Genomic DNA, 22,372 nt, shown 5'->3' on the forward strand with positions numbered 1-22,372 from the left:
CACATTGTGATGGGCATGGTACATCAAATCACTAAGGACCAATGTGATAACATTATTTGCCATTCTATTCAGTGGGGATAAAGCTAATACTCTCCTCCCTCCTTCAGCTGGTGCTTCTTTTTTTTTTTTTTTGAGAAAGAGAGGCTGGGAGGGAGAGACAGGAACATTAAGCTGCTCCTGTATGTGCCCTGACTGGGGAATTGAACCAGCAACATCTGTGTTGGGACAATACTCCAATTTGTTCCACTCAGTCATGCATTCATTGGTTGCTTCCCATGTGTGCCCTGACCCCTAACCAGGGATCAAACCCACAACCTTGGTTTTTCAGGATGACACTCTTAACTGACTGAGCTAACCAGCCAGGGCCCCGTCTGGTGCTTCTTCTTTTTTTTTTTTTTTACAGAGACAGAGTCAGAGAGAGGGATAGACAGGGACAGACAGGAACGGAGAGATGAGAAGCATCAATCATTAGTTTTTCATTGTGCATTGCGACACCTTAGTTGTTCATTGGTTATTTTCTCATATGTGCCTTGATTGTGGGTCTTCAGCAGATTGAGTAACCCCTTGCTCAAGCCAGTGACCTTGGGTCCAAGCTGGTGAGCTTTTTGCTCAAACCAGATGGAGCCTGCGCTCACGCTGGCGACCTCAGGGTCTCGAACCTGGGTCCTCGGCATCCCAGTCCGACACTCTATCCACTGCGCCACTGCCCGATCAGGCCCATCTGGTGCTTCTTTTTTTTTTTTACTTTTATTTTTTTATCTTTTTCTGAAGTTGGAAACAGGGAGGCAGTCAGACTCCCACATGCGCCTGACTGGGATCCACCCGGCATGCCCACCAGGGACGATGCTCTGCCCATCTGGGGCGTCGCTCTGTTGTAACCAGAGCCATTCTAGCACCTGAGGCAGAGGCCATAGAGCCATCCTCAGCACCCAGGCCAACTTTGCTGCAGTGGAGCCTTGGCTGCGGAAGGGGAAGAGAGAGACAGAGAGGAAGGAGAGGGGGTGGGGTGGAGAAGCAGATGGAGCCTCTCCTGTGTGCTCTGGCCGGGAATTGAACCCGGGACTCCCGCACACCAGGCCGATGCTCTACCACTGAGCCAACCGGCCAGGGCCCGTCTGGTGCTTCTTAACCCCAGTGATCTTAGGGCTCAATCCAAGGCAACCTTTAAATTATATAAGAAGTAATAAGCCTGACCTGCGGTGGCGCAGTGGATAAAGCGTCGACCTGGAATGCTGAGGTCGCCGGTTCCAAACCCTGGGCTTGCCTGGTCAAGGCACATATGGGAGTTGATGCTTCCAGCTCCTCCCCCCCTTCTCTCTCTCTGTCTTTCCTCTCTCTCTCTCTCTGTCTCTCCCTCTCCTCTCTAAAAAAAAATGAATAAATAAATAAATTAATAAAAAAATTTTTAAAAAAAGTGGGAAAAAAAAGAAGTAATAAGCATTTGATCAGATGTCAATTCAATCAGGTTATAGATAATATGAGAAGACATGCTGATTGCTGATATATGACAGCTGTGGTTCAGGCAAGCAGTGCCTTTTTTTTTTTTTTTTTTTTTTTTTACAGAGACAGAGAGGGGTAGACAGGGACAGACAGACAGGAATGGAGAGAGATGAGAAGCATCAATGATCAGTTTTTCATTTTGACACCTTAGTTGTTCATTGATTGCTTTCTCATCTGTGCCTTGACCGTGGAGCTACAGCAGGCTGAGTAACCCCTTGCTCGAGCCAGTGACCTTGGGTCCAAGCTGGTGAGCTTTGCTCAAACTAGATGAGCCTGCGCTCAAGCTGGTGACCTTGGGATCTCGAACCTGGGTCCTCCGCATCCCAGTCTAACGCTCTATCCACTGCACCACCACTTGGTCAGGCGGCAAGCAGTGCCTTTTCCCAATAGTCTCAAGAGATAGACACAGAAGGTGTTAACTACTCATGCAGAGGTAGGTAGGATGAGCTATGCAAGATTTACTTATCTTGCATTTTCTGGGCCTTTGCTTCTTTTAGACATACCTTCTGTTGCAGATGAACCTTTTCTTCCCCCCCTCAGGCTGTGTTAGTAGTATTAGAGTGAAATGTCCTTGGTTTAGGTAGGAGGTATACTGATTTTACCTTTTAGAATTTTTTTTTTTTTCATTTCTCCGAAGCTGGAAATGGGGAGGCAGTCAGACAGACTCCCGCATGCGCCCGACCGGGATCCACCCGGCATGCCCACCAGGGGGCGATGTTCTGCCCCTCTGGGGCGTTGCTCTGTTGCATCCAGAGCCATTCTAGCACCTGAGGCAGAGGCCAAAAAGCCATCCCCAGCGCCCGGGCCATCTTTGCTCCAATGGAGCCTTGACTGCGGGAGGGGAAGAGAGAGAGAGGAAGGAGAGGGGGAGGGGTGGAGAATCAGATGGGCGCTTCTCCTGTGTGCCCTGGCCGGGAATCGAACCCAGGATTCCTGCACGCCAGGCCGACACTCTACCGCTAAGCCAACCGGCCAGGGCCCCCTTTTAGGAATTTTTATATGACTTAGCAGATCTGCTTATGGTTTTTTAAAATTTATTTTTTCTTTTTTTTATTTACTGATTTTAGAAGAAGGAAGGAACAGAGAAAGAGAAACATAGATTTGCTGTTCTACTTTTGTGAGAATGCAAGAGATAGACAAAGACAGGAAGGGAGAGAGATGAGAAGCATCAACCTGTAGTTGCATCACGTTAGTTGTTCATAGATTGCTTCTCATACGTGCTTTGACTGAGGCTGGGGAGTGGCAGGTTACTCAAGCCAAGCCAGTGACACTTGCTGAAGCCAGCAACCTTGGGCTCCTCAAGCCAGCAACCGTGGGGTCATGTCTATGTTCCCACATGCTGGCTGGTGACCCTGCGCTCAAGCCAGATAAACCTGTGCTCAAGTTGGCAAACTCGAGGTTTCAAACCTGGGTCCTCAATGTCCCAGGCCAATGCTCTATCCACTGTACCACTGCCTGGTCAGGTGACATGATTTGATTTTTAACCTAGCTCATTTTTCTGGCCTGAGGCCTGTGGGCCTGGAAAAATGTGCATGTAACTCAGAATTTGGGTGGTTTGGTCCATGAGAGGTACATATATATCCTGTACCCTGGGAGATTCTTCAAGCTATTCCAGGAAGTGGAAATCTAGTTAGTGTAACTGTTTGTATTATGAAGCTATGACCCAGTTGGCCAGGACAATCTACTGATCCCTCAGAAGTTAAAAGTGACTGTATCCCTGTCTTTAGGTAAAGAATATCGAGGAGCACCGGCAGCGTAGTCTGGACTCTGTACAAGAGCTGATGGAGAGCGGGCAGGCAGTGGGAGGCATGGTTACCACCACCACAGGTGAGTTCTCTCTTCCCCATCATATAGTTTTATGGTTAGGAGCACAATTGCATCCCAAAGGATCCTGATTTCCTTACTTACTCTTATTGCTGGAGTAGGACCATTTTGTATTAGGCTAGGTTGAAAGCAATTGTCTGGAGTTCCCTAGACATCACACGTAGCTAGGAGGCTCTCACAATACCGCTGTTGAGAATGTCTTTCTCTTATCTTTTTCCCACCTCTTCCCAGATTGGAACCAGCCAGCTGAGGCACAACAAGCCCAGCAAGTCCAGCGTATCATTTCACGCTGCAATTGCCGAATGTACTATATTAGTTACAGTCATGATATTGATCCTGAGCTGGCAACTCAGATTAAGCCACCTGAGGTTCATGAGAAGCAGGAAAAGGAAGATCTCCTAAAGAAGCAGGAAGGTAAGCCCTGGTCAGATAGCTCAGTTGGTTAGAGCAGTGTTTTTCAATCACTGGTCTGTGGACCAGTGCCCATCCACCAAAATTTCATGCCAGTCTGCAAAAGAGTTAGCCACCCTGATGACCCTGATGTTGTATGAAGATTATAGAGTCTGTAATCATTGGTTGAAAACCACTGGGCCCCAGATGGCCAGAGCATCAGCCCCAGACAGGGGATGCCGTGTGAGTCCTGGTCAGGGTGCACGTGGGAGTCTGTCTCTCTATCTTCCCTCCTCTCACTTGGAAAAGGAAAAAACAAAACAAAACAAAAACTCACTGGGTTATGCCAAGATTGTGGGTTTGATCACTGGTCAGGGCACATTTAAGAATTAACCAATGTATGCATAAATAAATGGAACAACAAATTGATGTTTCTCTCTCTCTCTCTCTCCTTTTTCCTTTCTCTCTTTCTAAAAAAAAAAAAAAGATGAGGGAAGGTATTCAGGCCTTGAAAAGCTTTTAGGAGGGTAATAAGGAACTTGTGAAAGCAGTTATTTCCTTAGTGGTTCTGAGACAGTGGTGTTATTAAAAGTCACACTCTGCACTGGACATTAACATTTCACTTTCCTCTTCTCTTTTTAAATTCTTCTATGAGAGAACAACTTGTACTTTTGGAAGGAAATGCGAATTGTTTAATTCTGAAATAAGTAGCGGTGATGCAGTGGATAGAGCATCACACTGGGATGCAGAGGACCCAGGTTCGAAACCCCAAGGTCGCCAGCTTGAGGCCAAGGTCGCTGGCTTGTGTAGGGGTTCACTCGCTCTGCTGTAGCCTTCTTGTCAAGGCACATGTGGGAGGGCAGTCAATGAACAACTAAAGTGCCACGACGAAGAATTGATGCTTCTCATCTCTCTCCCTTCCTGTCTGTCCCTGTCTGTCCTTCTCTCTGTTTCTTTCTCTCTGTCTCTCTCTCTCTCACACACACACACACATTTATGAAATAAGCAAACATGTCTACCCATGAGCATTTCTCATAAAGCCCTTTCTTTTAACTTTCTGTTAACTAAAAGGAGTGGTTCCAATATGGGTTAGAGAGGGGGTAGATATTTTAGGAGAAACTTGAGCCTCTTATTTAGCTGCTAACAATTACCTAGGGGCTGTGGATACCTTCACCCTCATCCATCATGAGCTGGAAATCTCCACCAACCCAGCTCAGTATGCCATGATCCTGGACATTGTCAACAACCTGCTGCTCCATGTGGAACCCAAACGGAAGGTGAGCATGAGCCCTTATAGAATGCCAGTTATCTTCACAGGAACCCTCAGATCTTGTGTTTTATGTGGGGTCCATTGAGAAAAGCCATGTTTTAGACTAAAAAGGGCCTTGTGGGCCTGGCCGGTTGGCTCAGTGATAGAGCATCGGCCTGGCACGTGGAAGTCTTGGGTTTGATTCCCAGCCAGGGCACACAGGAGAAGAGCCCATCTGCTTCTCCTCCCTTCCCCCTCTCCTTTCTCTCTATCTCTTGCCCTCCTGCAGCCAAGACTTCATTGGAGCAAGTTGGCCCGGCTCCAGCCTGACCTGTGGTGGCGCACTGGATAAAGCGTCGACCTGGAAATGCTGAGGTCACCGGTTCGAAACCCTGGGCTTGCCTGGTCAAGGCACATATGGGAGTTGATGCTTCCAGCTCCTCCCCCCTTCTCTCTCTCTCCCTCTCTCTCTCCTCTCTAAAATGAAAACAAACAAACAAACAAACAAAAAAACGGCCCAGCTCCATGGCCTCTGCCTCAGGCGCTAGGATGGCTCTGGATGCAACAGAGCAACGCCCTAGATGGGCAAAGCATTGCCCCCTGGTGGGCATGCTGGGTGGGTCCCAGTAAGGCGCATGCAGGAGTCTGTCTGACTGTCTCCCAGCTTCTAACTTCGAAAAAATACAAAAAAGAAAGAAAAGGGCCATGTGGTTGGTAGGTACATCATCTAATTATCAATAGCAGCAGTTAAGTTTCACCTATCAAGGAAAGGTCCAAGTGTCCCTGAGACTGTAGAGCAGTGGTTCTCAACCTTTCTAATGCCGTGACCCCGCAATACAGTTCCTCATGTTGCGGTGACCCCAAACCAAGAAATAATTTTGGTGGCTACTTCATAACTGTAATTTTGCTACAGTTATTTGGAATGTAAATACCTGATATGCATTATGTATTTTTGATGGCTTTAGGTGACCCCGCCGGGGTCGCGACCCACAGGTTGAGAACCACTGCATTAGAGCTTGTTTACATTTTTCTTTGGATAGTTCTCTACTCAGTCACTTAAATGCCTCTAAGAACAGTAACTACTGCCTGACCACGTGGTGGCGCAGTGGATAGAGGGTCAGTCTGGGACACTGAGGACCCAGGTTCGAAACCCTGAGGTCCACAGCTTGAGCACGGGGTCGCTGGCTTGAGCTTAGGATCATAGACATGACCCATGGTCACTGGCTTGAGCCCAAAGGTCACTGGCTTGAGCAAGGGGTCACTGGCTCAGCTGGAAACTACCCCCCAAACTGGTCAAGGCATATATCAGAAAGCAATCAATGAACAACTAAGGTACTGCAACTATGAGTTGATGCTTCTCATCTCTATCCCTTCCTGTCTGACCCTGTCTGTCTCTCACTTTTGCTAATAAAAAAAGAACAAAAACAAACAAACAAATAAATAAAAGAACAGTAACTGCAGGTTTGATCCCCAGTTGGGGCACATACAAAAAGCTCTTCTTCTTTCTTCTCTCTCTCTCTCTAAAATCAATAAATAATTTTACAAAAAAACAAAACAAAACAGTACTCTCCACTTCATCCCTACCTACCCTATGAGAGTGGCTTATTGTGAAATACATATTACCAATTTTCTGCATTGGCCAACCCCTTGCTTTTGCTATTAATGGTGACAGATAAAGGTTAGTTTTTCAGAAGAGATCCCCATTTATTTTCCTTTCTCTATTTCAATTTACTACAAGGCTTGTCTATTAGAAAATCTTGTTTACCTGACCTGTGGTGGTGCAGTGGATAAAGCGTCAACCTGGAATGCTGAGGTTGCCGGTTCAAATCCCTGGGCTTGCCCGGTCAAGGCACATACAGGAAGCAACTACTATGAGTAGATGCTTCCTGCTTCTCTCCCCTCTTTCTCACTCTTCCTCTTTTTCTCTCTCTCTCTCTCTCCCCTCTTCAAAAATCAATAAATAAAAATCTAAAAAATATATATTGTTTATTTCCTTTTCTGTTCCTTTAGGAGCATAGTGAGAAGAAGCAGCGGGTCAGGTTTCAGCTTGAGATTTCTAGCAATCCCGAGGAGCAGCGCAGCAGCATATTACATTTGCAGGAGGCTGTGCGGCAGCATGTGGCCCAGATACGGCGGTTGGAAAAGCAGATGTATTCTATCATGAAGGTAGTCACCTGGGCAGTCTGAGGACAGGGAGATCTCCTAGGATGAGGGAGATCTCCTCTCAGTTTCTCCTGTCCTGGCTCCCTAGTCTTTGCAGGATGACAGCAAGAATGAGAACCTGCTTGACCTGAACCAAAAGCTTCAGTTGCAGCTAAACCAGGAGAAGGCCAACCTACAGATGGAAAGTGAAGAGCTTAATATCCTCATTAGGTGAAACAGCATTCTTTTCCTGCCCTTTTCCAGTTCCCCAGATGGAGTCAGTTTTTCTTCTTAGTCTTTAGGTCTAGTGTGCATTATCAAAGGCTGACGTGGTAGATTTAGGCACCTCTTCTTGAATGGGCCTTACTGGATTTAGCCAAGAGATTGAAAACAAGAGAGTCCTTCCTTTGTGTCATCAATAAAGTACCTCCTGGGAAAGGAAAAGAATGGGTAGTTGGAAAAGATCGTTTTTGTGGTCTTAATATTGTGCAGCTGAACTGAAAATAAAATATCTTGAGTTGATCAGTAAGGAACACAACTGTAGATATAATCACAGGGGTTATTAGTGCAGAGATTACTTTATCAAGAAGTTGTAGAACTGGAAGGTGGGATTTGTGTTCCCATGGTAGGGTGTGAGAAGCAATGAATCCAGTGACAAAAATTAGAGAATAGCTATTCCAGAATAGGTCCATCTCTGGCTTTAGCTCTTGCATCATTCTAGAGCATTCCACCCCATCCCCAACCCAAATGCTTTTGCCCTATTGTCTTTGACCCTCCTGTTCATTTATAGGTGTTTTAAGGATTTCCAGTTGCAGCAGGCCAACAAAATGGAGCTGCGAAAGCAGCAGGAAGATGTAAGTGTGGTCCGTCGCACTGAGTTCTACTTTGCTCAGGCACGATGGCGCCTGACAGAGGAAGATGGACAGCTAGGAATTGCTGAACTGGAACTGCAGCGGTTTCTCTACAGCAAGGTATTGGGTATATACAGTCACACAAAGCAGCCGTATTGAGAGGCACTGACCTATCTCAGGAGTCTAACTCACAAAAAGAAAAACAAAAAGGGACTAGTTATTGTACAACTATTAATGATGGTATTAAAGGTTATTAATGAACCATGAGCAGAGTTCCCCGTAGATACATATTTGTAATATTAGATAATATAAGCTATAGATGAGGGTGATCAAATGCTTTCCTCAGTAAATAAGCTTATCCCTAGAAATGTGACCCAGAGGGAAGTATTTTAAGTTCTTCTTGGAATTGAACCTTTTCTTTTTATATATTGATTTTAAAGAGAGAGGAAAAGAGAGAGAGACAGACAGAAACATTGAGTTGTTCCTATATGTGCCCTGGCCAGGGATCAAACTGGCAACCTCTGTATATTGGCACAATGATCTAACCAACAGAGCTATCTGGCCAGAGCAGAATAGAACTTTGATTCTATATTGGCATTCAGCTTTCCTACAATTACCCATGGCATGGAGAAGATATTGTTCATTCCTTTTCCCTGCTCTGCCCCCTTCTAGGATGTTCAGAAATGAATGAGACCCTTTTTGAATGTCATAACGACTGGGAAGTACTACTGGTATTTAGTGCCCTGGCGAGTAGCACCCATGAGAAACATAGGATTAAAGGATATATTGAACCTGACCAGGCAGTGGCGCAGTGGATAGAGCATCAGACTGGGATGTGGAGGACCCAGGTTCGAGACCCTGAGGTCACCAGCTTGAGCATGGGCTCATCTGGTTTGAGCAAAGCTCACCAGCTTGGACCCAAGGTCGCTGGCTCGAGCAAGGGGTTACTCAGTTTCCTGAAGGCCCATGGTCAAGGTACATATGAGAAAGCAATCAATGAACAACTAAAGTGCCCCAATGAAAAACTGATGATTGATGCTTCTCATCTCTCTGTTCCTGTCTGTCTGTCCCTATCTATCCCTCTCTCTCACTCTGTCTCTGTAAAAAAATAAAAAAATAATAAATGAATGAATGAATGAATGAACGAACGAATGAACTAATGATATATTGACTATATGAGGTTGAAAGAGATATCAAAGGTTGTGATTGGGCCTGGCTGGTTGGGTCAGTGGTAGAGCATTGGCCTGGCATGTGGATGTCTCGGGTTTGATTCCCAGTCAAGGCACACAGGAGAAGCAACTATCTGCTTCTCCACACCTCCCACCTCCCCCACCCCCTCTCATGGCTCAGTTGATTCAAGCATGTCGGCCCCAGGGGCTGAGGATGGCTCAGCACTGAAAATAGCTTGGTTGTGAGCCCAAGATGACCAGAGCATTGGCCCCAGATGAGGGTTGCCAGGTGGATCCAGTTGGGGCACATGTGGAAGTCTGTCTCTCTATCTCCCCTCCTCTCACTTGGAAAAGGGGGGGGGGGAAGGTTGGGATTAGGCATATGGAGAACCTGAAAACAAATAGGATATGTAGCAATTCTCTAGCAGGCTCCTGAGAAAGGCTTATTATAGTGGATTGGGGGTTTGGGGGGAATCTGTCTTTATAGGTGAATAAGTCTGATGACACAGCAGAACATCTTCTGGAGTTGGGCTGGTTCACTATGAACAACCTTCTCCCCAATGCTGTCTATAAGGCAAGTCTTATTTCCCTATTCCTAGCCCATTCACATACTTTCTAGCACAGGCCATTTGTAACAGCCCTTCCAAATAAACCCACTATGGAAATCACCAGTGTGGTGATTTGAGATGGTGAAAGCTTGCCCATCTTAGCAAAACCATTGCTTCCCTTCTTAGTCTGCAGAGATTTGAGGGTTGATTTATCACTCTATCCTGCAGGTAGTCCTGCGGCCCCAGAGCTCCTGCCAGTCTGGACGACAGCTAGCCCTCCGCCTCTTCAGCAAAGTCCGGCCCCCTGTTGGGGGTATCTCTGTTAAGGAGCACTTTGAGGTTAGTAAACAGTCTTTTGGGGACCCAGGAACAAAAGGCAGTCAAAAGCTATTTGTGTATTGTATTACGCTATTACGGGTAGGTAAACGGAGGGATGATGTCTGAACTTACTCGCTTCTTCAGCCTTTTTCCTCTTTAGGTAAATGTGGTGCCTCTCACCATCCAGCTGACACACCAGTTCTTCCATAGAATAATGGGCTTTTTCTTTCCTGGCCGAAGTGTGGAAGATGATGAGGTTGGTGATGAGGAAGATAAGTCCAAACTGGTGACTACTGGTGAGAACTTTTATGGTGGAGCTCCAGAAGACTGGGGTAGCACAGCAGCCTCAGAGACAGCTGAAGCCTCAGAAAGAAGACAAAAGCTGGTGTGCTTGCTTTTTCATAGGAATACCAGTGGTGAAGCCTCGGCAACTGATTGCAACAGATGACGCAGCAGCACTGGGACCTGGAAAGGGTGTGACACAGGGCTTGAATCGGAGTTCTGGGGTCAGAAGGTCATTTCGCAAAGCCCCTGAGGTACTGGACATGACCCTGATGATAGAAAAATGGAAGAGTCCTAGGATACTCTCTTAGGCCTGGCTGGGGATTTCTCCTGTTACATTTTAGTGTACTCTAGGGGTGAAAGGAGATGAAGATATTTGGGGTTCTAAGGGGCTCACACTCCTTTCCTGCCTTTCCCAGCACCCTGTGGATGATATTGACAAGATGAAAGAGCGAGCTGCCATGAACAACTCCTTCATCTACATAAAGATTCCACAGGTTCCACTGTGCGTCAGCTACAAGGTCTGCTCCTCCCCAGCACTTTCTAGAACAGGTTGGAAGGGAACCAGATAAGGTCATTATAGATTAAAGACAGGGAGATAGTCCAGCTTGTGACGTTTCTTTGCTCCCATTATCAGACTGAGGTAAGGGGAAATCAGTATCTGTAGGTTGCTGCTACAGGAAGGTACTACACTTGGACTCAAGTACCAGCTGAAACTAAAAGTGGCAGTTGATACTTTTTTTCCCCTTCTTTCTCTTCCCTCCCCATCCTTGTCTTGCAGGGTGAGAAGAACAGTGTGGACTGGGGTGACCTTAACCTGGTGTTGCCCTGTCTGGAGTACCACAACAACACGTGGACATGGCTAGACTTTGCCATGGCTGTGAAGAGGGACAGCCGTAAAGCCCTGGTTGCCCAGGTACCCCGGCAGAGTTCATGGCTGATTGGTTTGCAGGGTCTGGCAAGCAGATCCTCTGCTCAGGAGCACTTTATTGTAGGATATATAAACAAGCAGTCTGGGATGGGGCAGATGAATAAAGTGAGCAACTTTTATCCCTGCTCTCTCCATGACTTGGCTCAGATGAGTGTTTCCTGTTTCATATGTGTCTACTGTTGACTTAGGAAGCAGAGGGCTGACACAACCTCAGGTTTAGAATGGATTCTAATTAGACTGTAGACTTCTAGAAAGCAGAGATTATTTGAGGACTTGAATTGGTCCATTGTGCCTTTGTGTAAATTTAATAAATACTTGTTGAATTGGTTCATTGTGATTTATTCTGCTTCTGCCACTAATATTTCTCTTCCCTTTTACTTCTGTCTAACCTATTAGGTAATCAAAGAGAAGCTAAGATTGAAGCCTGCAACAGGGTCAGAAGTTCGGGGAAAGCTAGAAACTAAATCAGACCTCAACATGCAACAGCAGGAAGAAGAGGAGAAAGCCCGGCTCCTCATTGGTTTAAGTGTGGGCAGCAAGAACCCTGGCAAGAAGTCCATTTTTGGGAGGCGCAAATGATCCGGCAATCCAAGAATGTCTACAGTACAGGATCTGACTCTGGCTCAGGCCCCAGGGACTTGTGGGGTGGGAGGCTCTTCTCTTTATCCATCAGGATTTGTTGGGGTTAGGAGGCCACAGGGTATTACAGAAAGAGACACTACTCTTTAGCAGCTGTCCTGTTCTCTGCAGAGCATGGTGGATAATGATGAGTTCTACTTCACACTGATCAGCAGGCCCAGGGCCAGAGGGGTATCAAGAGAGCAAGACCCAGGGAATGGCCCCAGGACTAGGATCTGGTTCCCTTGGGGTTAGCTGAAAGGGTGGGGGTAAGTTCTGATCAAGTGTGGTAAATTTTTATAAATAGACATATATATATATTTCTCTAAATGTAACTACTTTTCCCCCTGTGCCAGAAAGTTGGGGGGCAGAGGGCTGATCTGTCTCTCATTTTACTGCCTTGTATGGAAGAGGTATTAGTGTTCTGGAGGAAACCAGCCCTTCCCTAATCTGTGCCAAGCTCACTTGGTGAAATGACAATAGAAGCCAGGGCTGGCCATGGATATGCCCTGGAGAATGATAAGAAAATGATTTAAAGAGAAAAATATATTTTAAATTTGGTGCTGTTTTATTTATTTATTTATTTATTTTTATTGTGTTGAGTGTATGTGTTCATCATGACCGTAATCCTTCCTTCTCTCTCAACCTAAGATACATCCTCTAGCTGCCACTCAAATAAGGGTGGCCTCTTCCCTCCTGCTTAAAACTGTATCACAGATAGTTCCCAGCTCTGGTGTGACACTGGCTCTATGCTGATAGGTCTCTGAACATTTTAGTTCTGGTTATATACCTATTCTTAACCCGGGGTGATAGGATTTGGCTGAATCACTTGTGTCTATAGTCATAAAGGGCAAGAGGCGGGGCTCATGTGTAATACAGCATCAGGGGGAGGAATTGCTTATGTAACTGGGGCAGCAGATTTAGCAAAGGGAGAAAAAAGACAGAGGCTGGCAATGGGAACAGTGAGCTGTCGGCAGGGGCAACATACCCAGGTGGCTACTTATAAGGTAGGCTGTGGGGGCTCTGGCAGCCTGTTTAAGGGAGGTGACAGAGACCTGGTCTTGAGCCTGGGAAGTGAATGATGAGCAAGTTAATGATGCCCACTGTGGGGATGGGGAGGCTACACTGTGAAAGTATACCAGCCCCATACTGGGAGGTGCAGGCTGAATTTTGGGTGGCTCATGGGGGAAATGTCCAAGTACTGCTTTTCTAGACTCTAGAAAATATGGGTATGAATTCTGTTCAGAAAATCTAGGCCTTGGCCCAAACCTATTCAAGGATAGCGGTGGCAATTTTGCTTGGTCAGTCTCAAAAATATAACTCGGGTTGAGATTAAAGGGAGTGCCTGTGGAGATGGGCAGAACCTGTAATACCTCAGGGGCAGATGGTTAGAATGGGTCCGTTGGTTCTCAGCAGGGTAGCAACATCCAGGGCACCTGGGTCCGAGGCTGGAAGAGCCTGTGGTCAGGTGTGGGGACTACCAGGTCAGGCCTGGAAGAACTGTGGGGACTACAGGGGCATCAGTACCTACACCAGGAGCCCCTAGAGCCAGCCCTGCTGCAAGTAGAGAAGCCTCTGTCTGAGTGGCCAGTGCCTCAGTTCATCAACCTCTTTCTGCCGGAATTTCCCATTAGGCCCCTTAGGGGGCATCAGAAACTGAAGGTAGGTCAGTGGAACCACTGGAAGGGGTCTCTGTCTTGGGGAGAAATCGAGAAATGACCAGAGTCTCAACTGTACTGTTCTCCATTTTCCTGTACAGATTTTAGGCCTTGTGGCTAAAGGCTCCTTTGGAACTGTCTTCAAGGTGCTAGACTATGACCAGAGAGCAGTATTTGCAGTGAAGGTAGGGACCCAGGTACTCTTCCACATTATTCTCTAGTCCCTACCTCCAATTTTGGTTCCAGAAAGGTTGGGAAGAATAAAGAATTCAATAGCAATATTGCCCTCTAGGAGTCATCATTCCTGTCATTTTATAGGTGGTGCCCAAGGTCAAGGTTCTCCAGAGGGACATCCTGAGGCAGTGCAAAGAGGAGGTTAGCATCCAGGTATGCGCTGAGCCCTGGAAAGGATTCTAGGAGGAACTAAACTATAGGTGGGGAGGGTACCTTTCTCATCAAAGTGTCCTTTTCCTGGTTCTGCCCCTCCCTCTGCTTCAACTGAAGTAGATCCTGGGAAAAGTAGCTGTCAGCAGAGCTAGTCTAGGTACTTTTTTTATTTGTTGTTGGGACCTTGTTCCAACTCGTTTTATGAGGCCAGTATAATGTTGACACCAAAGCCTGGCATGGATATTGTCAGAGAAGGAAAACCGTAAGCCAGTCTCACTCATGAAAGCAGATAAATAAAAATCCTAAAGAACACATAAGAATGAAAATATTTCACAACCAAGTTGCAATTATTCTAGGAATATGAGATTGGGTTAACACTTTAAAAATAACAATGTGGGGCCCTGGCTGGTTGGCTCAGTGGTAGAGCGTCGGCCTGGTGTGCAGAAGTCCCAGGTTCGATTCCCAGCCAGGGCACACAGGAGAAGCGCCCATCTGCTTCTCCACCCCTCCCCCTCTCCTTCCTCTCTGTCTCTCTCTTCCCCTCCCGCAGCGAGGCTCCATTGGAGCAAAGATGGCCCGGGCGCTGGGGATGGCTCCTTGGCCTCTGCCCCAGGCGCTAGAGTGGCTCTGGTTGCGGCAGAGTGACGCCCCGGAGGGGCAGAGCATCGCCCCCTGGTGGGCAGAGCGTCGCCTCTGGTGGGTGTGCCGGGTGGATCCCGGTCGGGCGCATGCGGGAGTCTGTCTGACTGTCTCTCCCTGTTTCCAGCTTCAGAAAAATACAAAAATAAATAAAAATAAACAATGTGGGAACTTTTGCTTCCAGTCAAGATGGAATAGAGGAACTGGATTTACCCTCGCCCATAAAACAGCCACAAACAAAAACTTCTTAAATGAACACAGGAACCCATGGCCACTTCACGAGAGAAGATAGCCAAATGTCCTGTATTATACGTATACATATGTGCATACATACACACGAAAAGGTGCTCAGCACCCTTGGTCACCAGGGAACTGCAATTTCAAACCAGAATATCCCTATATTCTTAACAGAGTGACTAAAATAAAGGGAAGGGGCCCTGGCCGGTGGCTCAGTGGATAAATTTTCAACCTGGCGCATTAAGAGGTTATAGGTTCAACCCTTGGTCAGGGCATGTAGAAGCAATCAGTGAGTACTCAACTAAATGGATCAACTACGTAAAACAAGATGGTGCTTCTCTCCCTCCCCCTTTCTCTTGAATCAATGGAAAAATTTTACAAAAGAAGGAAACCCTGTTCCTTAATAAAAATGAAAAAAAAAAAGAAGGGTGGAGAGAAAAAATTACATGACATTTTTATAATACATAGAAAATAATCAGGCCTGCCCTGTGGTGGCGCAGTGGATAAAGTGTTGACTGAGAACACTGAGGTCACGGGTTCAAAACCCTGGGCTTCCCTAGTTAAGGTACATATGTGAGTTGATGCTTTCTGCTTCTACCCCCTTTCCTCTCTCTCTCTCTCTCTCTCTCCTCTCTAAAATAAATACAATCTTTTAAAAAATCAGGATTACCATTAAGATTATTTTAATATTAATTTTTTTTTAATTTGTTCATTTTAGAGAGGAGAGGGAGAGACAGAGAGAGAGAGAGAGAAGGGGGGAGGAGCTGGAAGCATCAACTCCCATATGTGCCTTGACCAGGCAAGCCCAGGGTTTCGAACCGGCAACCTCAGCATTTCCAGGTTGACGCTTTATCCACTGTGCCCCCACAGGTCAGGCTTAATTTTAATTTTTTTAATTTTAAAAACTTCACTCATTTTAGAGAGGGAGAGAGAGACAGACAGAGAGAGAAGGAGGGGAGGAGCAGGAAGCATCAACTCCATTTGTGCCTTGACTAGGCAAGCCCAGGGTCTTGAACCGGCAACCTCAGCATTCCAGGTTGATGCTTTATCCCAGGGGTCCCCAAACTTCTTACACAGGGGGCCAGTTCACTGTCCCTCAGACCGTTGGAGGGCAGCCACATACAGTGCTCCTCTCACTGACTACCAATGAAAGAGGTGCCCCTTCTGGAAGTGCAGCAGGGGGCCGATACACGGCCTCAGGGGGCCGCATGCAGCCCACGGGCTGTAGTTTGGGGACGCCTGCTTTATCCACTGTGCCACCACAGGTCAGGCTAATTTACTGATTTTTAGAGAGAGTAGAGAAAAAGAGGGGGGAAAAGCAGAAAGGAGTAGTAGTTGTTTCCCGCATGTACCTTGACCAGGCAAGCCCAGGGTTCCAAGCCGGTGACCTCAGTGTTCCAGGTCAACACTTTATCTACTGTGCTACCACAGGTCAGACCATTAAGATTATTAACCATAATTGATTTTTAGTGGAATTACTAGTGTTCCAGTGTTTTCTTGTTTTGCTCTTTTTTTTTTTTTTTTTTTTTAAGAGAGGGATAGGAAGGGGGAGAGAGATAAGCATCAACTCATAGTTGCAACACTTTAGTTGTTCATTGATTGCTTTTCATACATGCCTTGATCAGGAAGCTCCAGCCAAGCCAGCGACCCCTTGTTCAAGCCAGCAACCTCAGCAACCTTGGGGTTTCGAACCTAGAAACCTCAGTATCCCACTACCAGTCAGGCATAAAAATTTCATTTTTTAAAAATACAAAAAAGCCTGACCTCTGGTGGTGCAGTGGATCAAGCGTCGACCTGGAACACTGAGGTATCGGTTCAAAACCCGGGGTCGCCGGTTCAAAACCCTGGGCTTGCCTGGTCAAGGCACATATGGGAGTTGATGCTTCCTGCTCCTCCCCCTTCTCGCTCGCTCTCTGTCTCTCTCTCTGTCTCTCTTCTCTAAAATGAATAAATAAAAAATAAAATAAATAAAATTTAAAAATAAAAAGAGCCTGACCAGGTGGTGGCGCAGTGGATAGAGCATTGGACTGGGATGTGGAGGACCCAGGTTCAAGACCTCGAGGTTGCCAGTTTGAGCGTGGGCTCATCTGGTTTGAGCAAGGCTCACCAGCTTGAGCCCAAGGTCGCTGGCTCAAGCAACGGGTCACTCGGTCTGCTGTAGCCCCCCCCCCGGTCAAGGCACATATGAGAAATCAATCAATGAACAACTAAGGAGCTGCAATGAAGAATTGATGTTTCTCTTCTCTCTCCCTTCCTGTTTGTCCCTAACTGTCCCTCTCTCTGACAAAACAAAACAAAACATAAGGACATTCTAGTCTGATATAATTTATTTTCAGTATAATTTTAATTTTAAAAAGCTTAAAGTATGGCCTGACCTGTGGTGGTGCAGAGGATAGCACATTGACTTGGAACACTGAGGTTGCTGGTTTGAAACCTTGGACTTGCCTGGTCAATAAGCAATCAATGAACAGGTAAAGTGAAGTATCTATGAGTTGATACTTCTCGTTCCTTCCACCCATCCTTTCTCTGTAAAATCAATAAATAACATCTTTAATAAAAAAAAAAGAGCTTAAAGCATGACTTACTAACTTATATTTTTATGTCAAGTATATTTTTGAGGTTGATGCTTTATCCACTGTGCCACCACAGGTCAGGCTAAGTATATTTAAAAAAAAAATTTTTTCTTTTTGTGAGAGAGACAGGAAGGGAGAGAAATGAGAAGCATCAACTCATAATGCATCACTTTAGTTGTTCATTGATTGCTTCTCATATGTGCCTTGACTGGGGGGGGGCGGTCTAAGCTGAGCCAGTGACCCCTTGCTCAAGTCAATGACCTTGGACCCAAGCCAGTGACCTTTGGGCTCAAGCCAGTGGCCATGGGATCATGTCATTGATCCCACACTCCAGCCGATGACCCCATGCTCAAGCTGGGAAGCCTGTGCTTAAGCCAGATGAGCATGTGCTCAAGCCGGTGACCTTGGGGTTTAGAACCTGGGACCTTAACATCTGAGGTCGATGCTCTATCCACTGTGCCACCACTGGTCAGGTCAAAAAAAATTTTATGGCAATGGTTTTCTATTATATTATGGTTTCAGATGTTAAAAAAACCTACACGAGCACACGCAAACATAAAATTAATCTGTTAGCACATACAGAATTGGAATGGTCAAATCATTCAACACTGAGCCATTAGTATGTAAGCACTTAAAACCAAAATATCTGCCTCTGTGGTCTGATGGTAAAATATACAAATAAGTCTGTTATAAAAATAGCTAAGTGAACATTAAACAGCATGAAGATTATGATGAGAGTTTCAGGCACTACAAGAACATTTATGTGACAATTTAGCAATCAAGGATGGCATTTATGTAAGCAAGCAGCATGAATGGACATGTGCTTTAAAGTTTTAGGTGATATTCAGCTTTTACTACAAAAGAGGATTCCCTCCATTACACAGGCATTGATACACTGCTCTCTGTAGCTTGCACATCCTGGGGGATCTCAGATGCCACCTTCTCTGCCATGTTGCTGATCATGGGTTTCTGAGAAATACCCCACGGGACTCCGCTTCAGAGCGAGTAGGCTCTTTTGAGGAAGCATTTGTGTTGTTGCCAAGATTTGCTGACACAGTTACCTTTGTCCTCAACTTCTGTTAGCTCTGTAGGAACATGCACTGTCAGTGCACAGTAAAATGCACCTCCTCAGTAAAATGTACAGTAGAATCCTTCTCCATCTCTTCCCCCTTGTGCAGGTGGTGGGGGAGGGGCCAGTGGCAGTGACTTCCTCTGGCTACTGCTGACCCCCAACTCCGGGCAAGCTCAGCTTCATCTTGGGTGCCACCTCAGCCTGGGCAATGGCCTACCTGCCCTATGGTGCCAGAGAAATCTCTAGTGTGGCCCAGTGTGTTCCTTAGTATTATGCTGCTTCCCAGATTACCAGGCACACAGCTCCAATTTAATTCATAAACTGTGAGGTGTGCCAGCAGCTCCCTTTTGGCATAAGTAGGTATATTCTGACTTCTTGGCTGCCTTAATCCTCAGTGACCTGTTCTTCCCTAACTTTCTGTTTTCTTCATCCCTAGCGACAGATCAACCATCCTTTTGTACATGGTTTAGGGGACAGCTGGCAGGGAAAACGGCACCTCTTCATTAGTAAGTGACTGGTCTCTCTCGTTCCCAAGGTCCATCTACTGTATTCTCCCCCTGAGATTACCCATCCCTTTGGCTTGTCCTTCCCTTTTCTCTGTTACCTTTATCACAGCATTTCTCTCTGAGAAGGGAAAGAGAACAAGTCACATGTGGCATCAGTTTGGGCAGGAGGCCTATAATGCCTTGAGCCCAAGCATAGTAGTCCCCAAATATTGCCTAGACTTCTGGTGCTTTGCAGTGTGCAGCTACAGCAGCACAGATCTGTACTCCTTGTGGTCTGCTGGTGGCTGCTTTGCTGAGGCTTCCATCCGCCTCTTTGCTGCGGAGCTGGTCCTGGTGCTGTGTAAGTAAAAGAGGACTGATCCTGGAAATGAGGGAAGAATTAATGGAGGGGGGCAGGAAGAAGATATTAACTCTGGAGGTCAAAGGGCAGGGATAGGGATGGGGTGGGGCTACTAGGGAAATTAGAAAGGACAGGAAAGCTTCAGCACACCCATGCTTGCTGTCATCCACAGGCTATCTCCATGACTTGGGCATCATTCATCGAGATGTGAAGGTAAAGTGTTTTTTTCTTTGTCTGAAGGGGGCCTTAGTAAGAAATTCCACAGCTCCAAGAGGCATGAGGGAGCTGAGAACAGCTGACCTTGGAACACTCATGGTGCTAAAGATTTGGGCAAGGACCCTCCAAGTATAGACCTGAATGTTGAGTAGGGCATCTTCTTCTTCTGGGGAGTATATACATGATGAAAGAGGGTTGAAAGGAAGAGGATGAAGAATAACTTCTCACCGGTTATTTTTCAGATGGAGAATATCCTTCTGGATAAACGAGGTTAGTCCTTTTCTTTTCCTAGCCCCAGAATGAGCGGTACTTCAGGTTGGGAAGGAGCCATGGCTGACAAGTGATGGAACAGAGTGATGCTGTTGCATTGTCTTTTATAGGTCATCTGAAACTGACAGACTTCGGTCTGTCCCGCCGTCTGCCCCAGGGAACTCGAGCCTATACTATTTGTGGTACCCTTCAATACATGGGTAAGAAAAAGGCTAAATCTGGTGGGTAAGCATTAGACAGGAGAATAGCCAACAGATGTCAGTGACAAGTACCTTTCAAATCTGTAGCCCCAGAGGTCCTGAGTGGAGGGCCTTACAACCATGCTGCTGACTGGTGGTCCCTGGGTGTCTTGCTTTTCTCTCTGGCAACTGGAAAGGTGAGACAATGGTAGTGATGTTGGGCAGAGAAGAGTTTTGCCCTGTGGTGGGAAGGAAGACCTTAGGAAAAAACCTTGCCTTCTTCCTACTAAGAAATGATGCCCCACCCCTACTCCTTAACTTAGTTCCCAGTGGCTGCAGAGAAAGATCATATGGCCATGTTGGCAAGTGTGACCCACTATGACGTTGAGATCCCAGCTTCTCTTAACCAGGGACTCTCACTTCTGCTCCATGAGGTAAGGGTGAGTATTACTTTCCTTCTTGACTGCCAAACAAACCATTCACTCTCTCCTTTCCTTATCATAGAAGTGTTATTTCCCCATTCCTCTGATTTATTTGGGGGGAGGTCCAACTTGATGAAGCACAATGTCACTACTTGCCCTCTCACCAGCATTTCAGACTTTCTCCTGGTCCTCCAGGTAGCCTCTCCATAACAGACAAGTCACTTCTGAGACTGGCCGGTGCTTTCTTACCAATACAACTCCTTTCTTCCTGCCTTTGCCCTGTCTTTTTCATTTATAAATCCTTTCCTCTTTAGTGTTCTTTTTTCTGCCCTCCACAGCTCCATGAACTTCTTTATCCTTTCCCACCTTCTCTGTTAACAGCTCCAGTCCTTTTCCATTCCAGTCCTTTATCCTTGTTGCTCTGTTTCCCTTCAGCTCTTATGCCTGAATCCCCTCCAGCGTCTACGTCATTTGCATCACTTCCAGGTGCACTCTTTCTTTCGGGGTGTGGCCTTTGATCCAGAGCTCCTACAGAAGCAGCCAGTGAACTTGGTCATGGAGACGCAAGTTACCCAGCCTAGTCCATCAGAGTCTGTGCTGTTTAAGGACTTTGACTGTGACCTGGAGTCCTAGCTGCGCTACCCAGACTTGCTTGAGCCCCTCTACTATAGATTGGGACCCATATGGGAACCTCTTCCACTGTCAGCTCAGTATGACCACCTTGACTATCCAGTTTGTTTTTACTTTGTAGCTTCTTATCATTCTGTTCTTCTAGGTACTGTACTGTTGCAGGAAAGCGACCCAAAGGAGGACAGACACTCAGATAAACTTTATAAGAGGAAAAGAGAATTTATTAAAAGCCAGCAGAGCATGCGGGGCTAGTGACTCCAAAGACACGTGCTTCCCGAAATTAGATTTCTTACATCTTATATACCCTTTACATGCAAGGGGGCTCATGACCCCTTTGTCTAGAGGTACACATGTCAATCACACGATTTCAGGATGGGAGGAGGTTTAAGTGATGTCACAGAATAAGCGTTGGGTATCGCCCATTAAGGTCTTAAAACTTTTAAGAAAGGGTAGAGGAAGGGGCTATTCAGATCTCCCCCCCCCCCCCGAGTTCCTCATTGCTTCTCTTCCTCCTCAGTGAATGGGGGGGGGGGTCAGATTTCTCCTTCCTTCTTTCTTTCAAACTTTCTTTTTTTTATTTATTTTTTATTTTTCTGAAGCTGGAAACGGGGAGAGACAGTCAGACAGACTCCCGCATGCACCCGACCGGGATCCACCCGGCATGCCCACCAGGGGCGACACTCTGCCCACCAGGGGGCGATGCTCTGCCCCTCGGGGGAGGGGGGTCGCTCTGCCGCAACCAGAGCCACTCTAGCGCCTGGGGCAGAGGCCAAGGAGCCATCCCCAGCGCCCGGACCATCTTTGCTCCAATGGAGCCTTGGCTTCGGGAGGGGAAGAGAGAGACAGAGAGGAAGGAGGGGGTGGGGGGGGGAGAAGCAAATGGGCGCTTCTCCTATGTGCCCTGGCCGGGAATCGAACCCGGGTCCCCCGCATGCCAGGCCGATGCTCTACCGCTGAGCCAACCGGCCAGGGCCTCTTTCAAACTTTCTAATACGAAAACCTCTGCATTAGCAAAATAATAGCCCTTCCCAAGCAGGAAGGCAATCTGTAACTTACTGACCATTTTTAGCTGGTGTTGCCTAGCCCTCATTGTGAATCACACACTAGTATAAAAATCATATTTACAAAATTATTTGGCCAACATTTTACCCCTTTTGCTTGCTTTGCTATCTACACCACAGGCATTCCAATGCAGGGAATGAAGTACATTACAGTAACAGTACAAGTCATATAATTTCAACAATTATAAAGGTGTCCTTTACAAATCTCTCTGAATGCTTGGCCTAAAACATAAAATGTCCTTGAAGTTTCTTGGTTCAAGGGGGGGCTTCCTTTCTTAGTACCAGAGTTTAAATCTTGGATATTCTGCTACTCGAAGCCACAACTGGCCCTAGGCCTTTCCCCATCATATAACTCACTTC

The 22,372-nt window shown here is 46.5% G+C and overlaps 2 protein-coding genes across 10 annotated transcripts in view; both read left to right on the forward strand.

Moving 5' to 3' along the window:
• The window catches only part of BLTP2 (bridge-like lipid transfer protein family member 2), a 34,676-nt gene extending 22,293 nt beyond the window's left edge, over window positions 1-12,383 (forward strand). Inside the window, exons 27-39 of one of the 2 annotated variants that reach the window (XM_066363688.1) lie at window positions 3,228-3,327; window positions 3,556-3,738; window positions 4,870-4,991; window positions 6,974-7,129; window positions 7,215-7,336; window positions 7,896-8,076; window positions 9,613-9,703; window positions 9,906-10,012; window positions 10,152-10,287; window positions 10,397-10,527; window positions 10,693-10,794; window positions 11,055-11,189; window positions 11,601-12,383. In XM_066363688.1, coding sequence (XP_066219785.1) covers window positions 3,228-3,327; window positions 3,556-3,738; window positions 4,870-4,991; window positions 6,974-7,129; window positions 7,215-7,336; window positions 7,896-8,076; window positions 9,613-9,703; window positions 9,906-10,012; window positions 10,152-10,287; window positions 10,397-10,527; window positions 10,693-10,794; window positions 11,055-11,189; window positions 11,601-11,783 — 1,749 coding nt within the window. In that variant the 3' untranslated portion in view covers window positions 11,784-12,383. Of the gene's footprint in view, window positions 1-3,227; window positions 3,328-3,555; window positions 3,739-4,869; window positions 4,992-6,973; window positions 7,130-7,214; window positions 7,337-7,895; window positions 8,077-9,612; window positions 9,704-9,905; window positions 10,013-10,135; window positions 10,288-10,396; window positions 10,528-10,692; window positions 10,795-11,054; window positions 11,190-11,600 lie in introns of those variants that run through there. The other variant, XR_010748892.1, reaches the window with a different exon arrangement.
• A 288-nt stretch (window positions 12,384-12,671) lies between these two features.
• RSKR (ribosomal protein S6 kinase related) lies at window positions 12,672-21,779 on the forward strand. 8 transcript variants are annotated; one of them, XM_066363694.1, is made up of 12 exons: window positions 12,674-12,829; window positions 13,236-13,484; window positions 13,582-13,677; window positions 13,799-13,855; window positions 18,825-18,894; window positions 19,130-19,234; window positions 19,407-19,447; window positions 19,693-19,720; window positions 19,831-19,920; window positions 20,008-20,096; window positions 20,223-20,339; window positions 20,757-21,779. In XM_066363694.1, exons 1-12 carry the CDS (start codon window positions 12,689-12,691, stop codon window positions 20,952-20,954), a joined length of 1,281 nt encoding a protein of 426 aa, XP_066219791.1. In that variant the 5' UTR covers window positions 12,674-12,688; the 3' UTR covers window positions 20,955-21,779. The 8 variants fall into 8 exon arrangements, with proteins under 8 accessions (XP_066219793.1, XP_066219791.1, XP_066219786.1 ...); XM_066363689.1 differs by having other exon boundaries at window positions 12,676-12,829; window positions 13,799-13,867; XM_066363691.1 differs by having other exon boundaries at window positions 12,676-12,829; window positions 13,799-13,867; window positions 20,223-20,333.
• Window positions 21,780-22,372: the final 593 nt, after the last annotated feature.

This window comes from Saccopteryx leptura, chromosome 2, assembly GCF_036850995.1.
Source record: "Saccopteryx leptura isolate mSacLep1 chromosome 2, mSacLep1_pri_phased_curated, whole genome shotgun sequence".
NCBI classification, from domain to species: Eukaryota; Metazoa; Chordata; class Mammalia; order Chiroptera; family Emballonuridae; genus Saccopteryx; species Saccopteryx leptura.

Bases quoted from the DNA above. Each gene is read 5' to 3' on its own strand.
- RSKR (XM_066363689.1), top strand. From the start codon at position 12,689: ATGTGTAATACAGCATCAGGGGGAGGAATTGCTTATGTAACTGGGGCA. The intron at 13,678-13,798 runs GTACTCTTCCAC...GTCATTTTATAG, and splicing joins CAGTGAAGGTAGGGACCCAG to GTGGTGCCCAAGGTCAAGGT. The intron at 18,895-19,129 runs GTAAGTGACTGG...GGTGCTTTGCAG, and splicing joins AAAACGGCACCTCTTCATTA to TGTGCAGCTACAGCAGCACA.